Genomic DNA, 23,529 nt, shown 5'->3' on the forward strand with positions numbered 1-23,529 from the left:
TATAATTACGTCAGTATTAACGGTAGATACATGGGTCGTTACCCACCGGGCGACGAAGAAAGGCTGTGGTATAGTGTCGACGGCCGTGACCCCCCATGCTAGCCGCTGCGCCGCACCCTGCCAGCGTCACAGCCTACCCCAGCCGCAGTCGGCGTAGAGGGCAATTTCGTGGCGAGAAATTTGAATTGGCTCTCGTTCCATTCATCGTCCTCTGGTTGGCTGCTGGATCCTTCAATAAGGCCACGACCTCTGTATTTTTTTTTCAGGGGTCACAATCCATGTACCTGATCATTGATCTGCATTCAGCCTAAACTAATGGCCCAGTTGATCTGTCCAACGCTGCGGCGTTAGGCTGGTCGAAACAAAATGGGCCATGGGCTCGGAAACTTCATTCCGAAGCCCGCTTCGCGATTGGCGGGCTGGCCGTTGCTACAAACGGCCCACGCGACGCAAGCCTCCCGGCAGCACGAGAGCTCGCTCGCTGCTATCTGTCTCGGCCATCCGTCCGCAGCCTATCCAATTCCAAATCCGCAGACCGAAGCGGAAGCGGGGCACACAGAAGCCATGGCGCTGTCCCTCTCCCTCGCGCGCCCCGCGCCCCTCGCCATCTCCGCCGGCGCCGTAGCCAGGAAGCTCCCCGCAGCCAGCCTCGCCTTCCCGGTCAAATCCTTCTTCGGCGCGCCGCTGGCAGCCACCGCGGCCTCCGTCGCGTCGCCGCTCCCGCGCAAGCCGGCCACCTCCACCTCGCTCGAGGTCGTCGCGGCGGGGAAGAAAGGGTACAAGATGAAGACGCACAAGGTTCTTTCCTGCTAGCTCGTCCTTGGCTCCTGCGGGTCATTGGGTTGTTCGGTGCCTTTTGCTGATTCGTGTCTCGTTTGGTTTGTGTGTGTCGTCAAGGCGTCGGCGAAGCGGTTCCGGGTGACGGGGAGGGGCAAGATCGTGAGGCGGTGCGCCGGGAAGCAGCACTTGCTCGCCAAGAAGAACACCAAACGCAAGAAGAGGCTCTCCAAGATGGTATTCTTCTGTTCCTCCACTCTAGGGCAGCTCATTTTTTTCTACAGTTGCTTATTTTGTCTACAAATCAAGGCCGGTGCGTCTCTGTGAATTAGATGCTAGGGTGTAATGTTGATGTCAATAGCCCAATGTGCTCTCTTATTTTAATTGCTTGATAGGAGTAGTTCTATTGTGATAACGTTGCTGGGAATTGAAAGGCGAAATGCATGGCGGGAGTTTGTTTTGCTGATGTGCTCTGGGGTGATATAATAATTTTAGTGCTCCATTTGTTACTTTCCTGGCATCTTGGTGTCTCCTTATTCATTCGGAAGCTCAATCTGTTCCTCGATCCTCAAATGTGAAATGTGTGTGGGCCAATAGATGGCATGAAAAGCATTTGGCTACAATTTATCTTGTCGAAGTTCATGGACTATTATCATGGTCGTTATATAACATTTGTTTCTGAAAATGAACTGTTTTTACTTGTACACATAAAATTACCGCTGCTATTTTTGAAAAATTAGGAAACACACATGCCATATTTTGAGAAAAAAAAAAAGGAATGAGGTGGGTGTTAACCGTATAGCAACCTATGAATACTTCTAATTTTTACTCCATTATTGTTAGTCAGCTAATATATTTAGGGAGTACTGCCCATGAATTAGACATCCTGTTCTTCCATTTATGTGTTCTGATAATAACGTTCAGATGCATCAAGAATGCAAGGGTCTTAGGACTTGTTCTGTTGTAGAATTTGGTGATGTCATTCTTATGAATCCTGATTTCCCAGTAATCTGCACTTTAGTTTGTGTACTTAACTGCTTTCTTAGGTGAATTGGGCCATATTAGAGAGGTTTAATTTTTCAGTTTAAGTTCAGTCTTTCCAATCATTCACACATTCATCCTAATAGTCTGATGTGCTGCTTCACACACAAACCTAGGAGTTGATGTTGGCATTAGCACCCATGGAATGAAGCAAAATTTCTCTTTTTTTGTGACAGAAAAAATCATTAACCTCTGGCCATAAAGTTGCAGGTCACTTTTAATGTATCCTTGAAACTGTGGCAATTTCATTAGCAGTCTGAACTTGACATTTTTGCTACAACAACATTTTTTCTTAAATCACACTGCTATATTTCTTTCAGGTCCAAGTCAACAAGAGTGACTATGACAATGTGACGGGTGCACTGCCCTACCTCAAAGTGAATAGGAAAGCAAACTGAGATCTATGTGGTGTTCAAAAATCATTAAGTTTCGTTCCACCAAATTGTAATTTTGTGTATCTTCCACTGTATTTCCTTTTCAAATATTGAGGCATCATTTCAAAGCAAGCGGAAAACAACTCCTGGTATCAAAAGTATAGCGATATTTCAGAATGAGGTGCACTGCTTGCTATAGTTGTTATTTAGTCGCAAATATGTGCAAATAGGAGTGGCTGTCTTGAATCTCAAACTAGTGGGTTTCATCTGTATTGCTGGCTGCCAAATTGTGGCCATTTTCTGGGTGACCAGTGTCTTGACAAGATTTTGGTGATGCCAATGTTTGTCATTTTTTTTTGAAACGCATTTGGCAAAATTTTGAGTCTCACCAACCAAATATGTGTAACAAACTTTCTTTTCTTCCTCTGCTTTGTGTTGCCAAGTTCATCTTAATTATCTACTTTGAGAATAGCAAATGATCGAGACGACCCTATTTATCTCTCTTCTAAGGTTCTACCTAAAATCCGCAACAAGCCTATTTTTAGTTTCGTACACCGCATAGCTGTAAAGAATGGCAGTGTTGATCCAAGATAGGGAGAGGGTGAATTGAGTTACCTAAAACGATAATGCTTGGGCACGGGCGGTGGTTCCATCTGGACGCTATGCGTCTCACTCCGCTCGTTGTTGCGGCCTTCTTCCACCGCGCGCCCCGCCCTACGCCGCTTGCTCGCTTGTTCCTCGCTCCCGCCCATCGCGCGCCCCACCCGCACCTCGCTCCTTGCTTCGGCCGTGTGCCGTGCCGCCTGCTCCAACCCGTAGTGTGTGCCCCCCGCTCGGTCGAGCCAAGACCGGCGCCGCTGGTGCTGGTGCTCGCGCGTCGCCGCTGGTGCCGGTGCTGGTGGTGCTCGCGCGCCAACGGATCCCACCCGACGACCAGAATTGACCGGCCCCGGCCTTCTCCTCTCTCTATTGCAAATGTATATTTCAAGTGTTATATTTTAAAGGTATGTTGCAATTGTTACATATGGATGTAGCAAAAATAGATCGGGATGTTGCACATGTTGCATATTTTGCAAGTGTTTTCAAAGGCATGTTGCACGAGTTTGTTCAAAATGTTTCATCTATTTCAAACGTATGTTGCAGCAAGTGTTTTATCTAATGTTGCATATGTTTCATGCACATGCTGTAAGTGTTTTATCTAGATGTTGCATATATTTCACACATATGTTGCAACAATATGTTTCAAATGTTTCATTTGTGTCAGACGTATGTTGCATCCAAGTGTTTCATGTTGCAAGTGTTTTATGGGGCACGGTGAGTGATGGGCGCATGGCCCGGGCGCCGGGAGATAGGGTGCGGTGCGCGTGCAAGGCGGACGGTGGCGAGCTGCCCGACTGTTTGGACGCGAGGAGCGATGGGCGCAATGTTGAGGGCAGGGTGCGCGTGCAAGTCAAAGCGAGGCGGAAGGAGGCGGGCTGCACAGGTGTCCGGACGTTCGTGCGCTAGCCACGACCTACCTAAAAACTTATAGTCTAAGAGCATGTTTGGATGCACATAGTTAGTTACTAGTTGGGGCTAAAAAATAGCCTAAATTAGAGTAACTCCAAGAGATTTTTTATATTCTTTCTAATTGTTAGGAATAGAGATTTTAATAGAAAAATACCCTCCAACAGCTTCTCTCGGTGGTCATCCAAATATAGCCATCCTCTATTCTGGATTTATCGCTAGCCAAAGATAGATAGCGAAAATGACTCTCTAAAGTATACACGAGACATAGAAAAGCTGTTGGAGAGTGACAACATATAGAAAGTGATTTTTATGCAGACGACTCTCCAAACGATGATTTAAAGAGTGAAATTTAAAAAGACTCTTGGAGATGCTCTTAGCTATGGTTGGTTAGCTAGTTAGCTAACAGCTAGTTGGAGACTTACTAAAAAAAATAGTTCACCTATTAGCTCTCATATTTAGATACACTAGAACTAATTTTTAGCTAGCTAGTAATTAGCTCATGTATCAAACAAGCCCTAAGACTCTCCTCGAATTCACAAGATAAACCTGAACATATTATTTGGCGGTTTATCTATTATTCTACTAACCAACCTAAAGAGTTTTGCAGCCTAAAACAAATCCTACGATCTAACCTATGCGCTACTTTAGGAAGCAAAGGCACGTAAAGCAAACAAGTAAATGCGGATGCGGATAGCAAGCTCCCGGAAACGACGACGACGCGTCTTGTTATATAAGTAGGCGAGAAGTGCTAAGCTCGTGGAGCTCTATTCCATTTTAAAGTTCCACAAAGGTATTTTTGGTCACAAAGTTTCTCAGGTCACGATCTTGAGCTCGTTCAATGGTTCATGCCAAGCAACGATGGGACCCACTGGCCACTTAGGCTAGTCTCACCATTTCTTTCGATCTCTTCCACTCAACTTGGCACCATTGACCATATGCACCACAGAACTTCACCAAGGAAGGGTCTCCTCATCGCTGAACAAGTGTGTTGCCGATGCTCCATACAATGCTTGAGGGCTGCAGGGTCGTCAATGTCGTCACTGGTGAGCGACACAAGGCCCCAAGTTCATAGCGCATGAGAAGTACAAGGGTGCCTCGGCTACAACCAGACCTCCTCAAAACCTCCCCTCTCATGCCCCGTTCGCTGGTCTGAATCTTGACTAAAACTGGCTGAAAAACACTGTTCTGGCTTAATTGTTGTGAGAAAAAAACACTGTTCCGGCTGAAAAACAAGCCGAATATGGTGCATGAAAAAGCCATGGAAAGATTGTTGCCATTGGGACTTGTCTGTTAGGGCAGGGATAAGATTCTCATATGTAGCTCGAATTTTCTAATTTGGATAATATAAGTCACGCAATTCTCCAAATTAAGATTGTCTCACTGAAGTGATAAATATTATAGTATGTTTGCAAGGAAAGCATGGGATCTGTATTTTTATTTTACATGAACAAGTACTTTTTGCAAGGAATGTATGTTTGTAAGGAGCTAGAACACATCACATGTCAATTGCCCCTTGTACTTTTTCTGTCAAGAAGGTACTATCTATTGCCAAGTATTGGCTGCATCCTATGAGGAAACTATTTATGCATGGTGTCAAAGCAAAAACATTATATTGAACCTAGTATTTTCTTGGATTGTATGATGATCAATTACAACAAAACTATCTGGACAAAATCTTTCCTCCTATGCCTTAAATCTATACAAGTTATATAAGTTATTGTTCCAATCAAATAGTTGTTTTTGTTCTAGCTCCTTACATTCATAAACTCTCATTCAAAGCACCTATACATTGTACTTTTAATTAATCTTAGCATGAAGTTCTTGCACCATCAATGAGCCAATCCTTCACAACACCACAAACCCAAAATTTGGTTGCACGCTTCACTTCCTTACTTATTCTTGAAATAGGGTTATTTGCACCTGAAAAATGGAATTAATTACTTATCATCGTTTTTCAGTAAATTATAACAATGGAAAAAGTAGCATACAAAAATGGAAGGTACCTTTATTGTTACTTTATCATCCACTTTAGAAGCATGTAACCTCTAATTACATCCTTCTACTTTCCTTGAATAAATTACCCTTATTGTCCCTGGGTAACTCTTTTCAATGTTATATTCAAACTCATGTTAATCACATGCTAAGATAATGCCAACTTAAATTGTTCCGTGTTGAGATACGTTCTACCCACATCAATTGGAGGGTCATATTTTCCATATAAGTACATGATATGGTTAGGATCCTTTCCTACCAACCCATCCTCTTCCTTAAACTCTTCATCAAAATTCGAACCAGACTCATACTTAGATGCACTGCTGAAAGCTCTAGTTTGATTTTGGTGAATTGATGAAACCCTAAGTGCTAACCTAGTTTATCAAAGTGATTATGAGATAGGTGGCACTGCTCCAAGTAATGAAGAAATTGTGAAGATCATGATGATGGTGATGCCATGGTGATGATCAAGCACTTGGACTTAAAAAGAAGAAAGAGAAAAACAAAAGGCTCAAGGCAAAGATATAAATGGTAGGAGCTATTTTATTTTATGATCAAGACACTTATAGGTTCGATAGCCGTACTATTAAGAGGGGTGAAACTCGTATCGGAATGCGGTTATCAAAGTGCCACTAGATGCTCTAACTCATTGCTTATGCATTTAGGATCTAGTGGAGTGCTAACACCCTTGAAAATATTTGTGAAAATATGCTAACACATGTGCACAAGGTGATACACTTGGTGGTTGGCACATTTGAGCAAGGGTTAGGAACTCCACCGGCGCCCTATACAGAAAAGACAGAGGTCACTGTGTGTGACCGGATGCTAGTCTCGGAAGGACCGGCGCGTCCGGTCAGTAGAAGCAGCGAAGACACTGGCATCGGTCTCTGACCGGACACTAGGTCACTTAGTGACCAGACGCTGTAGGGCTGCGTTTGGTCCCGCTGACGTGGCAGTGCATAGAGGAGACGCCGAGTGATCGGACACTGGGAGAGTCCGGTCGAGCATGACCGGACGCGTCCGGTCGTGAAAAATCATTTCTGGATGCTTACTGGAAATGACCGGACACTGAGGTCCAACGTCCGGTCACTTTGGAGCAGTGCGTCCGGTCATCACTTGACCGTTGGGATCGAGGGCTCAGTAGTTGTAGAGAGGGGACACGTGGCGTGCATCACACGACCGGACGCTGAGGTCCAGCGTCCGGTCAATATGACTGGAGCGTCCGGTCACCCCGTGTTGTGCCCAATGAAAGGGTATAATGGCTCTATTTCATGGGGGCTTCTATTTAAGCCCCATGGCCGGCTCAAGCTCATTCTCTTGGCTATTTTGTATTGACATAGCAACCTTGTGAGCTTAGCCAAAGCCCTCCCACTCATCTCCATCATTGATTCATCATCTTTGTGAGATTGGGAGAGAATCCAAGTGCATTGCTTGAGTGTTTGCATCTAGAGGCACTTGGTGTTCGTGTTTCGCTGCGGGATTCGCTTGTTACTCTTGGTGGTTGCCGCCACCTAGATAGCTTGGAGCAGCGAGGATCGTCGAGCAGAGGGTGGTGATTGTCTCCGGCTCCGATCGTGGTGATTGTGAGAGGTTCTTGACCTTTCCCCGACGAAGAGCCAAAAGGTACTCTAGTGGATTGCTTGTGGCTTGTGTGATCCTCATCTTGTGTTGGTTGTGCAGCATCCTATTGAGGGTTTGGCATGTGATGCCAATTAGCACGTGAACCTCCAAGTGAGTGAATCGCCACAATGAGGAGTAGCTTGCCGGCAAGCAAGTGAACCTCGATAAAAAATCATTGTGTTCATAATTTGATTCTGAGGTGATTGGTTTTCATTGGTATTCACTCTTGTGATTGATTGGCTCCTTCCTCGATACGGCGGTATAAAAAATTGCTCACTCTCTTTACATTACCGCAAACTAGTTGTCAAGCTCTTTAGTGTAGCTAGTTGTGAGAGCTCGTTAGTTTGGTTAGTGTGGCTCTTTAGTTAGCCTTTGAGAGCACACTTAGTATAGTGACATAGAAATTGTGTGGATAGAAACTATATAAACTAGAATCATGGTAGGTGGCTTACATTTTTAGTAGGCTAGCGCAACACTTGCTTCACCTCATAATTGTCTAACCGGTTTGTTAAGTGTTGTTGTAGAAATTTTTAATAGGCTATTTACCCCCCTCTAGCCATTAGGACCTTTCAACTGCCATCATAGCCATGTCAATTACCTTGCTATTGACATGTTTGGAAAATATTGCAAGAAGACCTTGGCCTAATTTGACTTCTAAGTGATTTCACTAGCATCATCATAATAGGCAACAATCACAAATTATTTCTATCTAGGAGGATAATTCTACACAGTTTCATTGACAAAGTCCTTGAAATTTCATATGTGCTAATTGAAAACCATGTTGATAACAAATCGAAACCTCCTTATTTCTAGGGTTGCCAACCAGTTATTTCCAACAAATAACTTGATTTAGGATATATTTATTTGAATTAAGATGAATCAAAACTACTTCACTACTACTCAAGTAGTCATTTGTGCTACTCATCCTATAGACCATTATCTCCAAACAATAACAATACATAGGAGAAGAGCAAAATCCCTTCCCCTCCTTCGCCCAAGGGTTTCCTTTTCTTCTATCTTTTTCACTTATTTCCTCATGAGGTCAAACCCTTGCTGAGCAAGACTCTTCTTCCTCCTCTCATCTCTCATCCCAACTTGGCCAACCTCTTCTCTCCTCTACATCTTCTCCTTGGAGAAATCCTACCCCCTCAACATTGCCTCTATATCTTGTCCACACCGACATCGCTACGAGCATCATGACCGATTCCCCTATCATTATCAAGTCGACCTCCCCGCCATCTCAATGGTTGCGTCCTCCTCGAAACTCTACATGCAAATCATCATGTTAGAAAGTCTCTCTCCCTATATTATTCCTCTACTCCAAGCCCTCACTGATCAAGTCTATGCCACACTCTCTAGCTCTAGATGACCAACAAATTAATGGGCTCAATAACTTCCCATCTAACTCCCAAAACTATGAAACATGGAGATTATCCTATTCTCCTTTTTTCTGCCCTCATCTCTGGCTCCCCTTACTGCCACGCTGTGGCTCTGGCTAAATTTCGGCTAGCTGACCCCGTCATTACCTTCATCAACATTCGCACTCCCATGGGGTGTAACCCTTTGTTTTGAAGATGCGGTTGGAATGCTTGGCCAACAATAAATCCAATGAGGTTTTTGCTGCCCTTGGCTTTGTTCCAGGCATTCTCCATGTTGCACTGACATGTTAACATTGCATACTAGCATCCGCATTGGTGCCAATCCATAGGTAGTAGGGGCACTCTCCACCACCTCATCCACGTTCCCTTACATCTCCGTGGGCATGCTCTACATGGAGCACAAACCCAAGCTTCCATTGTTCTACTAGCATCTAGATCAAATCCAACACATCTTGTACCACATGGTAAAGTGACAACACTTGAACATCAAAGGACACCATCTTGTACCACATGTTAACCTTTCTCAAAATTGTTGCATGCACTAGTAATAAATTTACACATAAAATCTACTTTTCAATCTTTTCTGCATAAGAAATTCCCAAAAATTCTATAATTCATTGGAACATGTCTATGACTTTACCATCATTTATACTCCAACTAATTACCAAGAAAAATATTATTCCAATAAGATCACAAAATAAATACAGTGATTCTGATTTCTATTACGATTCAACCTAACCCCTTCCTTTCTTTCCTATCCCTCCCAACAGAAAACTTCCTTTCATGCACCTCTATATGCGGTAAACATTACTGCCATTTGGTAATCACATGTTACTATCCATCAAACCCTTTCTTTACATAGTACCCTGCCTGATCTTCTTTGATCCAAAATATTTTTTATAAATTTCCAAAAAAACAAATCATATACCTTTCTGTTTACACCAAAATTTGGAAAATCATAGGGACCCAAAAGCTTATAGGATCATATCAGCAAGGGATCAGTTGCGGGCAGATCAGAAAAAGCTAATTCAAATGCAAAATCTAGGAATCGACTTTCTTCGACAGCGCCAACAGATAATGACAGAGGCTACGCTCGACGCTAGGACGAAAACGTGTTGGACTCTACAAAAAGGGAAAGATTAGAGTCCAAGTTATCTTAAATTATGAATGTTTTTATGCCAAAGTCTGTAACAAATCGTGCTCGAGTACGATTTATGTTTAGGCTCTGGGTATAAATACCAAACCCCGTCTATTGTAAGCGACAACCAATTAATCAAATACAAGTCAATTACTTTTTTCGGCTCCGGCCACCCCTTAGGAGTAGGAGTAGAGTAGATCTCGATGAGTTCTTTAGCGAGTACGGCTACATCGATCCGGTCAACCTCCATTGCTTGTCTGTAAGTACCGTCATGGTTTATACCTCTATTCGTATGGCTGCATCGATCCGGTCGACCCTCACTGTGACTCTGGTATAGGCTAGTTATCGATTCTTGCCTAGTTCAAGTATGGCCAGTGTGATTCTGCCTCACACCCCACTGCTTGAACTAGATCGAGGTCAAGTTATCGGCTCTACCTTTGAATGGCAGTCTTTGGTAGATTCATTAAGTTACCGATATTGCTTATTGCTTTCATTGTTTATCTAATTACAGCAATATCACTCTGCCCGATTGAGATTAATCTGGATCGGCCTTATATTTTATTTAACCCATCGTTTGCTAATCTCAAACTGATCTAATCTACATCTTAAATGATGAGTTATGTTTTTATTGGCTGTTTTATATCAATCTTAATCATGCATAGTGTGCGGTTAAGGCATGTTCGATCTTGAGTAGATCTATTGGTTAGCGAGAACCGTTCCATGGCCTGTTATCAAGGCCTATGGGATTCTGCCTCTCACCCCACTGTTAGCACCATAGAGTGGGGATCGTTAGTTGATAGATCCGTTCCTAAGAAGGCATGACCTTAACTGTGCGCTATGCCTGAATCGGCTATTTAGCCGATATCGAATGCTTTCACGAACAGCTCACATTACGAGATCATTGAAGTAGAGATAAGTTGAAAGATATGTTAGCCCCATGATCTTGTTATTGTATTATGACCTACATGATTCTGCCTCATGCCCCACTGATATTAGTAATGAGTTAGGGTCGTCAAGTCTATTGTTGTTTCTACAGTCTACATGATTCTGCCTCATGCCCCACTGGTCATAGCGATAGATGAGATCTAACATGTTCATTAGATTTATCTTTATTAGATGGTTAAGTGATGTTGAATTGTTTCTTTACATAAACAGGAGTTTGGTTACTTGTAATCATTGGCTCAGTATGGATCGATCATCATTGATATCTTATTGCCATTGATTAATAGATGTTTATTCTGAATGATAACCGATTCTTCTTACACAACCCCATATGCTCTAACTGATTTATTCTCATGAATATACTAGGATCGGCTATTTAGCTGATTTCCTTCCATATCGGCTCTCACAGCTGTACTTTCGAAACTGTCTGGCAACACCGGCAAGTTTTGCCCTTAATTACTGATGAACTTTCTCTCCTTGTCAATTGCAAGGTCAAATTGACTGGCACTCCTCGGGAGGATTGTGCAGGATCGACTACCCCTGCGCTGAAGCTAGGCAGATCTGCTCCATCAAGCGGACCTTTTCGGCTTGCTGCGTGTGTCCTCGGCACGGGACAAAATTCTGTGTCGACACATGTTTCTGGCACATCCGGTGGGACCCCACAATCGTGATGGTGGTTCACAATAATGGCAACATCCTTATGGTACATTATGAAGACCTACCTGACGAAGATAAAGATACCATCAACAAAGCTATGGAAGAATTTTAGAAGAAGTGTTTGTTGTCCTACACCAAAACACGTGACAACACAGTTATTTGGAAATTTCCACTACCAAGAGTTCTACTATACAGACAGACAGATACAATTGAAGCTGAAGACATGTGTTTCTTTGCGGAAGCCATAGACAAATCTATTCATGATACCCTATCAAGCCGCAATGAAGCTTTCGTTGACGCATTTTACAACGCCATGAAAGAGGCGATTCATGGAATTCCAGTTAGTCAGGTTGGATCGACTTGTTACAACATTCCAGATCCATTGACCCAAGGGACTAATCAAGTCGGCACCAACCATCTAGAAGCAGCACCAGCTGGTAATGGTGAAGTCCAGGCACTTCAAGGTTCATCTGAACAAACTCCAGGTACTGCTATGTCGGGTACCGTAGAACGGGGTACCCCGAGCGAACATCAAGGAGGTCACTTAAGTCCCATCAAGAAACAAAGCAAGAAGGTAAGCCGTGGGCCCATCACCCGCCACGTCCAAGCCCACCAGGCCCTCCGCTTCGCCTCGAGCCTCGCGCAGGAGGTCTCGGCGTCCTGACGCGATCTCCGCCTCGCGCGAGGCTCTCCACAGGAGGCCTCGATAGGGAACACGATCTCCGCCTCGCGCGAGGCTCCTCGCGGAAGGCCTCGGCAAGGAGTCCGATCTCCGTCTCATGCGAGGCCTCATTCTCCGTATCACTCAAGGCCGGTTTGTCCGCGGCCCGTCGCCCCCCCGCCTCGGCCGACCTTCCAGATAGCACGTCGTGTCTCATTAAATACTTCAACCACTCCCGCAATCTCCGCCGGACGAGGGCTCGATGCCACAGAATGGCCGATGGGACCTGAGGTCGCATCAATGCCATACCGGCTGGGACAGGGCACGGCGGGGATTATCGGCCACTGTGTTCTGACGCTGTGCCCACGATCAGCGCCCACACTACACTGTGTCCCGTGATCCCCGCCTCGAAAACAACATCGCATGGACAACTTGTCCTGGGTCATCACCGCCTCCAAGCCGACGCACCAGAACAGCCGCCAACTCAGGGCCTTGGCACTGTGCACTAAGGTCTCGGCTATCTTGGGGTTCGTGCCCGCCGAGACCCCCCATTGCGGTGCAGCCTCGGCACCGACCAAGCCTCGGCCTCGTACACAGTCCGTCCATAGTGGTTTGCACATCCACCACCGCACCCACTCCGAGGCAGTCCCAGGGCTCTCACGACGCACAGGATCGGATGGGACTAGCACGCCGCCCCAGTGTTCCAAGGATGGACCACTCCAACGATCACGCCGCCATAGGAACAGGCCACAGGGCTCAAACATGCCGCCCCTGTTGGCACGACGCCGCATAGTTAACACATGTACTGTCCATGTCCTCCCTTCAACTATAAAAGGAGAGGACTTGGGCCACTTAGAGGAAAAAAGAAAAGGAGGAACACATTGTAACACATGCACACATCCCAGCTGCCTAAGAGCAATGTCTCAGACGGCCCACATGACACCTTGCCGAGACCTGGGACTAGCTCCCTCTCTCCCCTAGCTTGTAACCCCCTACTACGAGCACTTCGGTGCAAGGAATACAAGATCGATCTCTTAGACTGGACGTAGGGCATCGATTGCCTGAACCAGTATAAACCTTGTGTCTCTTTGCATCACCATCCGGGATTAGGGACACGTAGTTCAAATTCACTGGTTGGTTGAGGACCCCTCGGTCCGAAACACCGACAGTTGGCGCACCAGGTAGGGGCCTCTACGTGTCAGTTTCGTCATCCCAACAGGTCCCGGATGGCAGACCCCGTACGACCATTGTGTCTCGGCACGGTGGTTTGGTTTGGGAGCCTAGAGTTTATGTCCCTCGGGCATGAGTACGACATGGTACTCCTCACTCCTCGAGCCCCACCAACTGACGATGAAGTCACGCACTGGCAGCCCAGGCGCAGGCGGCGCCCGGGCAGCCGCTCTCGCCACGCTCGCCAGGCACGACGCGAGCAAGACCACCCCGACGCTACGCGAATCCGGGGTGGCACGCCGCTCCCCGCCGATATCCTACGACCAGCTGTTGGCACAGGGTCCCTGGCAAGGGACCTGTCTAGCCTGAGCTTGGACAAAGGAAAATCGCCGGTGGCACACGGTGATGCCCAGTCATCAAGATCCGCTCCACCACTCCCTGAGGAGCCAATCCCGGTGGAGCAGAGTCGGGCGACGGCACCATCCCCATACCCCTTTGGGTTGAGAAATGCCACCACCTCTCACGCCTACGCTTACACTGCCGCTCACGAGGATGCCTCGGAACGCCACCAGCGCTTCGCTCTTGACCTGAGCACCCACGCCGACTCCTCGAAGGAGGATGAGGCATGGCCCAGAGTGGATTTCTCTAAACTCCACGACCCCAGGGCTATGCGCCAGTTCTTGGCCGCGAGCGACTACTGCTTCGGCTACTCTGACTCCGACGATGAAGGTACCTACGACCCCACTCGCGAGTGTTTTCACGTCGGGCTTGGGATGCCGAGGGCGGGCGAGGAGGATGATGGGGCAGGTAGCTGTTCCTCGCTTCACCCAGGTACAGGCGCCGCCACACCTCCACGCATTGTCCTGCCGGCCGCACGAAACGAGGTCCCCGCCATTACGCGACCTCAACGCCCAGACTGGAACAACTCCGTGAGCTCTAGGCCAAGGTCGAACAAGACCAACTTCTTCTGCAGCAGCTTCGAGACACTCTCGAATAGGAACAGCGAGGTCGCGGCGAAGCCGGGGGAGCCCGATGGAGGGCCCGCGATGTGCATCACCGCATCCATGACGACGAAGGGAGTGAGCAACCCCCAGTCTTCAATTGCGCTAGCCAAAACGTCGCGGCTGCGGCAATGCTTGTCCATGCAATGCCCGAGCCTTCTACCACGGAGGGGTGGCGGGTCCACGGCGAGCTCCGAGATCTCCTAGAGACCGCCGCGGTTCAGCAAGCCGAGAGTTCCGCCTCCCGACGGCACGGGGGCGTCTCGAACCTGCCCACGGCACCGCCTCGGCAGGACAGGGAAGCCCCGGCTCGTCTCGAGCCCGCTCGAGCACCGATAGCCCACAGGGTCCCCATGCTTCTTGACCACCTCAGCAATCAACGCGAGGTGCAGGGAGACCATGAGGTGGTCAGCAGGCGACGGCGCCACGACAACGAGGGGCCCGCTTGGGGCTACCACCCACACCGAGGCGGTCGCTACGACAGCGAGGAGGACCGCAGTCCTTCTCCTGAACCACTAGGCCCTCAGGTCTTCAGCAGGGCCATCTGCGCTGCCCTTTTCCTAGCCCGGTTTCGGCAACCAGCCAATCTTGCAAAATATAGCGGCGAGACCAACCCCGAACTCTGGCTTGCTGATTACCGCCTGGCCTGCTAGCTAGGTGGCACAGATGATGACCTGCTCATCATCTGCAACCTCCCCTTGCTCTTGTCAGACTCAGCGTGAGCCTGGCTCGAGCACCTTCCTCCCTCACAAATCCACGACTGGCGCGACTTGGTTAGGATCTTCGTCGGAAACTTCCAAGGCACATACGTGCGCCCTGGGAATTCCTGGGACCTTAAAAGCTGCCGCCAGAAGCCGGACGAGTCTCTCTGAGACTTCATCCGGCGCTTCTCCAAACAGTGCACCGAGTTGCCCAGCGTCGGCGACTCGGAGATCATCCAGGCTTTCCTCTCCGGCACCACTTACTGAGACCTGGTTTGGGAGTTAGGTCAAAACATGTCGCGCACCGCTGCTGTGCTCCTCGACATCGCCACCAACTTTGCCTCGGGCGAGGAGGCTGTCGGAGCCATCTTCCCCGACAGCGACTCCAAGGGAAAGTGGAGGGATGAGGCCCCTGAGGCCTCGGCCTCCCACCTCCCCAAGAGAAAGAAAAAGGGGCGCCTAGCGAAGCAGGAGGTCCTGGAGGTTGATCTGGTCGGGGCCGTAGAACGCAAGAATCCCTGAGGCCCTAGAGGCCCTAGACCTTTCGATGACATGCTTAAGAAACCATGCCCTTATCACCAAGCCCCGGTCAAGCACGCCCTCGAGGATTGCTCCATGCTGCGACGTTACTACACCAGGCTCGGGCTCCCCGACGACGACTCCAAGCAGAAGGGCGCTGGCGACCGGGACGAAGACAAGGAGGATGGGTTCCCCGAGGTATGCAACGCCTTCATGATCTTCGGTGGGCCCTCGGCGTGCCTTACAGCGCGGCAGCGCAAGAGGGAACACCGAGAGGTCTTCTCGATCAAGGTGGCCACCCCCTGGTACCTCGACTGGTCTCGAGAGGCGATCACCTTCGATCGAGATGACCACCCTGACCATGTTCCCAATCCCAGGCAGTACCCACTGGTTGTTGACCCGATCATCGGCAACACCCAACTCTCCAAGGTGTTGATGGACGGAGGCAGCGGCCTCAACATCCTCTACGTCAATACCCTAGAGCTCTTGGAGATCGACCGGTCGAGGCTCCAAGGCGATGTCGCCCCCTTCCACGGCATCGTGCCAGGGAAGCGCACGTGACCCATCGGACACATCGACCTTCCCATCTGTTTTGGCACTCCCTACAACTACCGCAAGGAAGTCCTTACCTTCGAGGTAGTCGGATTCGGGGGAGCCTACCACGCCATCTTGGGGCGGCCGTGCTACGCCAAGTTCATGGTAGTCCCCAACTATACCTACCTCAAGCTCAAGATGCCAGGCCCCAGCGGTATCATCACGATTGAGTCCACGTACGAACACGCATATGACTGCGACGTCGAGTGCATCGAGTACGCCGATGCTCTTGTGGAGGCCGAGACCCTCATCGCCCACCTTGACCAACTTAGTGGTGAGGCGCTTGACTCCAAGCATCGCGCGGGGGCGTTCAAGCCCACGGAAGCCATCAAACTCATCCTGGTCGACCCCGCCTGCCCCGACGACCGAGCGCTGAGGATCGGCGCCACCCTCGACATCAAATAGGAAGCCATGCTCGTCGACTTTCTCCATGCAAACGCCAACATATTTGCATGGAGTTGCTCGGACATGCCGGGCATACCGAGGGAGGTCGCCAAGCACGCCCTAGACATTCGGGCCGGATCTAGGCCGGCGAGGCAACGCCTGCGCCGCTTTGACGGGCAAAAGCGTAGGGCCATCGGTGAGGAAATATAGAAACTCTTGGCGGCCGGATTCATCAAAGAAGTGTCCCACCCCAAGTGGTTAGCTAACCCCATGTTAGTCAAGAAGAAAAATGGGAAATGGAGGATGTGCGTGGACTACACTGGTTTGAACAAAGCCTGCCCAAAAGTCCCCTTTCCATTACCCCAAATCGATCAAATCGTTGATTCCACGGTAGGGTGCGAGACCTTGTCTTTCCTTGATGCGTACTCTGGTTACCATCAAATCAAGATGAAAGAGTCAGACCAGCTTGCGACTTCTTTCATCACACCATTCGGCATGTACTACTACGTGACTATGCCTTTCGGCCTCAGAAACGCAGGTGCCACGTACCAGCGGTGCATGACCCAGGTCTTTGGCGACAACATTGGGCGGACCATCGAGGCCTACATGGACAACATCGTGGTCAAGACCAGAAAGGCCGAGGATCTCATCGACGACTTGAGGATAACCTTCAAATGCCTTAGAGAGAAGGGCATCAAGCTCAATCCTGAGAAGTGTGTGTTCGGGGTCCCCTGAGGCATGCTCTTGGGATTCATAGTCTCGGAGCGCGGCATTGAAGCCAACCTAGAGAAGGTCTCGGCCATAACCAGCATGGGACCAATCGGAGACCTCAAGGGAGTATAGAGGGTCATGGGATGCCTTACGGCCCTGGGCCGCTTCATCTCACGCCTCGGCGAAAAAGGTTTGCCTCTATACCGACTCTTGAGAAAATCCGAGCATTTTTCCTAGACCCCCGAGGCCGAAGAAGCCCTCGACAGACTCAAGAGGCTGCTCACAAATCCTCCCGTCCTGGTACCTCCGGCTAGGGACGAGGCCCTCTTACTCTACATCGACGCAACGACCCAAGTGGTCAGCGCTGCCATAGTGGTAGAGAGGCAAGAAGAGGGACATACTCTGCCCACCCAACGACCTATTTATTTCATCAGTGAGGTGCTCTCCGAGACCAAAGCACATTACCCCCACATCCAGAAGCTGATCTACGCCGTGGTCCTGGCCCGGCGCAAACCGCGTCACTACTTTGAGTCTCACCCAGTGACTGTGGTATCATCTTTCCCCCTAGGAGAGATAGTTCATAACCGGGAGGCCTCAGGTAGGATAGCCAAGTGGACCATCGAGCTTATGGGGGAAACCTTGACTTTTGCGCCTTGGAAAGTGATCAAGTCTCAGGTCTTGGCCGATTTCGTGGCCGAGTGGATAGACACCCAACTGCCACCGGCTCAAACTCAGACGGAGTGCTGGACCCTATATTTCGATGGATCCCTGATGAAAACCGGGGCAGGCGCGGGTCTGCTGTTCATCTCGCCCCTCGGAGTACACATGCGCTACATGGTGCGGCTACACTTCACCACCTCCAACAACATGGCAGAGTACGAGGCCCTCATCAACGGCTTACAAGTCGCCATCGAACTTGGGGCACGGCGCCTCGACGTCCGAGGCGACTCATGGCTCATCATAGATCAAGTGATGAAGGAGTCAAATTGCCTCGACCCCAAAATGGAGGCTTACTGCAAGTTGGTACGATGCCTAGAAGACAAGTTCGACAGTCTCAAACTAAATCACGTCGCGCGGAAGTGCAACGAGGCCGCCGATGAGCTAGCAAAGATGGCCTTGGCACGGGCCCTAGTCCCCCCGAACGTCTTCGCCAGAGACCTCCACAAACCTTCCATTGGCTACACAATAGAGGAGGGCCCACCTGTGGAACCCATGGCAAAGCTCGATGCCCCCTCTGCTGCCGAGACCCCCTCGACTGAGCCCGACGTCATGGAAGTCAACATCGAGCCTCCGTAGACTGATCAGGACATAGATTGGCGAATCCCGTTCCTCGATTGGCTTGATCAGGGGGACCTTCCTGGCGATAGAACCGAAGCACGACGGCTTGCGCGCCGAGCCAAGACCTACACCCTCTACAATGACGAATTATACAGGCGAAGTCCCTCAGGTGTCCTCCAATGATGTATCACTGCCGAGGCGGGCCAAGCCCTACTTTGGGACTTGCACGCAGGTGCCTGCGGGCACCATGCGGCGCCTTGGACGCTCGTAGGGAACGCTTTGCGCCAAGGGTTCTACTGGCCGACGGCGGCCGCCGACACTGCCAAGCTAGTACGCTCCTACGAAGGATGCCAGTACTATGCTCGGCAAACACATCTCCCGGCCCTAGCCCTGCAAACCATCCCCATCACATGGCCGTTCACCGTGTGGGGGCTCGACATGGTTGGGCCTCTGCAAAAGGCCCCTGAGGGCTACACCCATCTACTGGTATCAATTGACAAGTTTTCCAAATGGATCGAGGCTTGTCCAATCAATCAAATCAAATCCAAGTAGGCGGTGCTGTTCTTCACTGACATTATCCACAGGTTTGGGGTCCCCAACACTATCATCACCGACAACGAGACATAGTTCACTGGCAAAAAGTTCCTGACGTTTTGCGACGACCACCACATCTGTGTGGCCTGGTCGGCCATAGGACACCCAAGGACCAACGGCCAAGTAGAGCGTGCCAACGGCATGATCCTACAAGGCCTCAAGCCAAGGATTCATAACTGGTTGAAAAAGTTTGGCAAGAAATGGCTCGCCGAACTCCCATCGGTCATTTGGAGCCTGAGGAACACTCCAAGCCGAGCCACGGGGTTCATGCCTTTCTTCCTGGTCTATGGGGCCGAGGCCATCCTCCCCACCGATTTGGAATATGGTTCCCCGAGGCTACAAGCCTATAACGAACAAAGTAACCGCACCACCCGAGAGGACGCCCTTGATCAACTGGAGGAAGCTCGAGACGTCGCGCTACTACACTCGACCAAATACCAGCAGAGCTTACAACGCTATCAGGCCCGACGCGTCCGAAGCCGAGACTTGAAGGTGGGCAACCTGGTGTTGAGGCTAGCACAGAGCAACAAGGGCCGCCACAAGCTGACCCTGCCATGGGAAGGACCGTACATCATCGCCCAAGTACTGAAGCCCGGGACCTACAAGCTGGCCAACGAGAAGGGCGAAGTCTTCACCAACGCTTGGAACATAGAACAGCTATGTCGCTTTTATCCCTAAATTTCCAAGCCTTGTATATGTTGTTTCTCGAAATACAATTAAAAAGCGTTCTTTAGTTGGTCTAATGTTTCGAGAAACCCCCCGAGGCCATCGTAGGTCTCGGCAACTCGATAACACGGCAAGGGAGACTCGGCTCTGCCTCGGCAGAACCAAGCCTCCCTTAGGGGCTAAATGGGGGACTCCCCCTAGGTCCCACGCACCATTCTTCAGTTGTTTTTTCGCAAAAATTCCTACGCCAAGACTCTAGCAGGCTCTGACAAATCAGTTGTAAAAACTCCTCGGACCATGGTCTGTTTCCTAAGCAAGAGGCCAGTAGAGCCGCGAGACAGCCTACGCCTCTAGGCTATGGCACTCCCTCACTACCTCTCGCCCAAGGGACGGCTTAGGCCCCAAGGGGGTGTTTTGCAAACGAAATCTGATCAGGAGCAACAGAGGGCAGAGGCTCGGAAATATAAGAAAAACAACTAAGAAACACAAATACTTCAGAAATAGAGGCCTCGACGGCCACAAACGTTATGATACAAAAATAACTCCTATTCTATTTTTACATAAGCCCCTGGGGCCCAGATCAAGGCTCAGGGCCTTCAACACCGGCGGGTGGTAGGGGAGGAACCACCTCCTCTTCAAAGAGCGTCGCCAGCGCCGTGCCAAGGTCTTCCGCCGCCTCCATCAGCTTCGTGACCGCCGCGTCAGCCTCCTCCTCATCATCAGGCAGGACATACCCATCGCTGATGGCCGGGAGGTCGACGCCGACGTAGTGAGAAGAGATGACGGCCAGCGCACACTTGACACCCGTGTGCAGCGCCCCTCGGAGTCGCTCGCGCATCTGGTTGCTCAGCGCGATGAAACGGCTCCCCAAGGAGCTGCCTGACTGAACCCCTTCAACCTCCAAGGCCTCGCAGGTGGAAAGGGCAGCACGTTTCAGTGCCTCGTGCTCCCCGATCTCGGTCTCGAGCACCGTCTGCACCACGCTGGAAGCCTCGGCGGCCCGAGTGATCTTCGCCTCTGACTCTGCACCGCGGAAAATGGAATGAGGTCAAGCGAGGGGAAAAACAACCTAAGTTAGGGGTGGAAGCCCACGAAACTCACCCTTGGCCTTCTGCTCCCAGCGTCGGGTCTCGACCTGATAGGCCTCGGTCTTCTCCTTCCAGCGCAGGGCCTCGGCTCGGGAAGCCTCGGCCTCCTCCTTCAAGCGTTGGGCCTCGACCCGAGAAGCCTCGGCCGCCCTGGAAGCTTCGCTCCCCAGCTCTGCGTCACACAAGGGAGTTAGGGAGCGAACACAAGGAAAAGAAAACAAAATGAGGGGACTAGAACTCACCCTTGACCATCCCCCTCCAAATTACAGCCTCGGTCCGTGAGGCCTCAGCAGCAGCAAGGGCCTCATCCAAGGCACCTTTCGTCAGCTGGTGCGCCCTCTGTTCCGCCCCCAGCTGCCCCGCGTGAGCCGCGGCCGAGGCCGTAGCTTCAATGGCTCAGCCCCTGAAGGCATCCCGGTCGCTGACCGTGCGGGTGAGCTCCTCCTCCAACTCCTTAACCTGCGCCGCCAGAGGGGCGAGTTGCGTCTAGGCCGTGGCCGCCTCGACCTTCGCGTTGGCACAACGAAGGCGGAGGTCCTCTACCTCTGCGCTCCGCGCCGATAGGAGCTCGTTGGCACCGACAAGAAGACCCTTCTGCCGCTGAAGCTGGTCCCAGACACCCCTCTCCCACCGGAGAAAGACCAACTTCCCAAGGGACCAGGTCTCGAGCTCCTGAGGAAGCAGAATAGGGGTCATTGATTGCAACAAACCAGAAAAGGACAACGTCGCGCGGGAAAGGAAAACATGAACCTGGGCACTCTGGGCAGTTCGTCGGCCACCACGGATAGGGCCATCCACAGTGACCGCTCCGCCAGCTGGCGGTATTGCTCAAAGGTGCCTTAGCGCCCACCCTCGGCTACGTCCCGGCTCCGCCATAGTACCCGCGGGTGATCCTACCCGTGAGGCTCGGGTCATGCCCGCACGAGGGCCGAGTTCCCCTCGTCCAAGATTGGCGCCGGCTGTTCCACAACACCAGCATCCTCGGCGTCGACCACTTCCCGCGCCCGGGAAGTATCGTCGGAGGAGATCGGATAGACCTCCGCCTCCCGGGTGCTCTCTCGCAACAACGGTGACCCCTAAACCAAGGGTGCCTCCGAGGCCTCCGCTGCCTTCATCTCCGCCTCCTGGACAGACGGCCTCGTCGCCATTACGATGGCCTTGGTGGCCTTGGGGGCTCCAACCTCCACCATCGTGGCCTCGGAGGACGCAGAAACAACGACCACGGCCACTGCGGTCTCGGCGGTCTTACGCGCCCTGTCCTCCGTTGCCTCAGCCTCGGAGACCCCTGGGGCCTCGGCAACCAAGGGCACGCCGGCCCCATCCGACTCATGAGCCTTGCCCCCATGGGGCGGAGGTGCTCCCTCCCCCGTCTGTGTAGGGGTCGCCTCGGCGTCGGCAGCCCCTCCTTGGGTGGCCTGCTCCTTCGGGTCGACCCTCGCCGATGTCGCACCGCGTTGGATAGCGGCTTGGGCCTCTGCCACCCAGTGGGTGGAGGAGCCAGGGCTCGCCTTGAGCGCCTTAAGGGGCGCCAAGGGGAGCTCGTCCGCAGGCCACTTCCGACTAAAGAAAAATAACCTACAGGGTCAGCATGAGACCAAAAAAGCAAACGGAAGGCACTATGACCCTACCAAAAATACACTTACCTTGAACGGGGCAGCAACCGCTTCGCCATGGCAAACCTCGTCCGCAACGGCGGAGGCGGCGGCAGAGGCGTCGCCTTCGTATCCATCGACGCCGGTCGGTCCTCGATGGACCCTGGCGCCCCTTCGGTCCTTTGCAGGGGCGGTGGCGTCGCCTCCACCACCGCTTGTTCCACCACGGCCGCCGAGCCCAGCGGGCTGATGGCACATTTGCCCAACACCCGCGCCTCGAGTGTGTCGGCCTCGGCCTCGGAGCCGGCAACCGCCGACCCTGGGTCCGCTTCTCCTCCTCCTCCCGGGAGTGCCGGGCTGCTTGCCAACACCCCGGGCACCACCTCCACTATGTCAGGAAGGTGGTCCAGGGGACCTCGCCCCACCTCGCCCCCATCATCCCCGTCCGAGGCCTCCGTCGACAGCGACGTCGACGGGGATTCCTCCAGCGGGAGACCCTCCTTCCTTTGTTGACGGCGGCGCTTATTCAGCTCCTCGCGCGCGAGGAGTTGCTTCGTGCACTTCACCGCCTTGGCGTCTTTCTGTTTTTTCTGCGCGTCGGCGTGCGCGTGGTTGATCGCCCGCCACCTCGCATCCTTGGGAACGGGCGGAGGAGAGGAGCACATGTCCCTCATCCCCTGCAGGAACGACGGACGCGCAGAAGGAAACAAGGGGTAAGGGGAGATTGAGGAGGCTTGGAGGCTACAGCGGCACACGACTTACCAGTGAAAGGAACCCCTGCGATGGCCGCATCGCGATAGGGGTCAAGTTGCCGCCCCTCAGCTTCGCCTCTTCCGTCTCCCCCACCCGACAAAGAATTTCCTCATCGGAAAGGGCAGAGGAGGACATCCAGGTGCCCTCGATGGGCTCACCCAGCTTCATCTCGAACAGCCGCCGGCACCGAGCCATCAGCGGCAGCACCCTCCGGTGGTGGAAGGCGGCCACGACCATAGCCACGGTGAGACCGTGGCCTCACAGCCTCACCAGCCCCTCCAGAAGCGGCTGCAGCTTGGGCTGGTCGTCCTTCGAGACGCCGTACTTCCACCTCTCTGGGCAACTCCCCACAATCCGCCCAGTGTAGGGGGGAAGTCCTCCGTCGTCG

At 51.4% G+C, this 23,529-nt stretch overlaps 1 protein-coding gene across 1 annotated transcript; it reads left to right on the forward strand.

The window, feature by feature from the left end:
- Positions 1 to 474: 474 nt before the first annotated feature.
- On the forward strand, positions 475 to 2,369 carry LOC136528815 (large ribosomal subunit protein bL35c-like). Its single transcript, XM_066521797.1, has 3 exons — positions 475 to 798; positions 898 to 1,014; positions 2,139 to 2,369. The coding sequence occupies exons 1-3, from the start codon at positions 565 to 567 to the stop codon at positions 2,214 to 2,216; spliced, it is 429 nt and encodes a 142-aa protein (XP_066377894.1). The 5' UTR covers positions 475 to 564; the 3' UTR covers positions 2,217 to 2,369.
- Positions 2,370 to 23,529: the final 21,160 nt, after the last annotated feature.

Source organism: Miscanthus floridulus, chromosome 19, assembly GCF_019320115.1.
Source record: "Miscanthus floridulus cultivar M001 chromosome 19, ASM1932011v1, whole genome shotgun sequence".
In the NCBI taxonomy this organism is placed as follows: Eukaryota; Viridiplantae; Streptophyta; class Magnoliopsida; order Poales; family Poaceae; genus Miscanthus; species Miscanthus floridulus.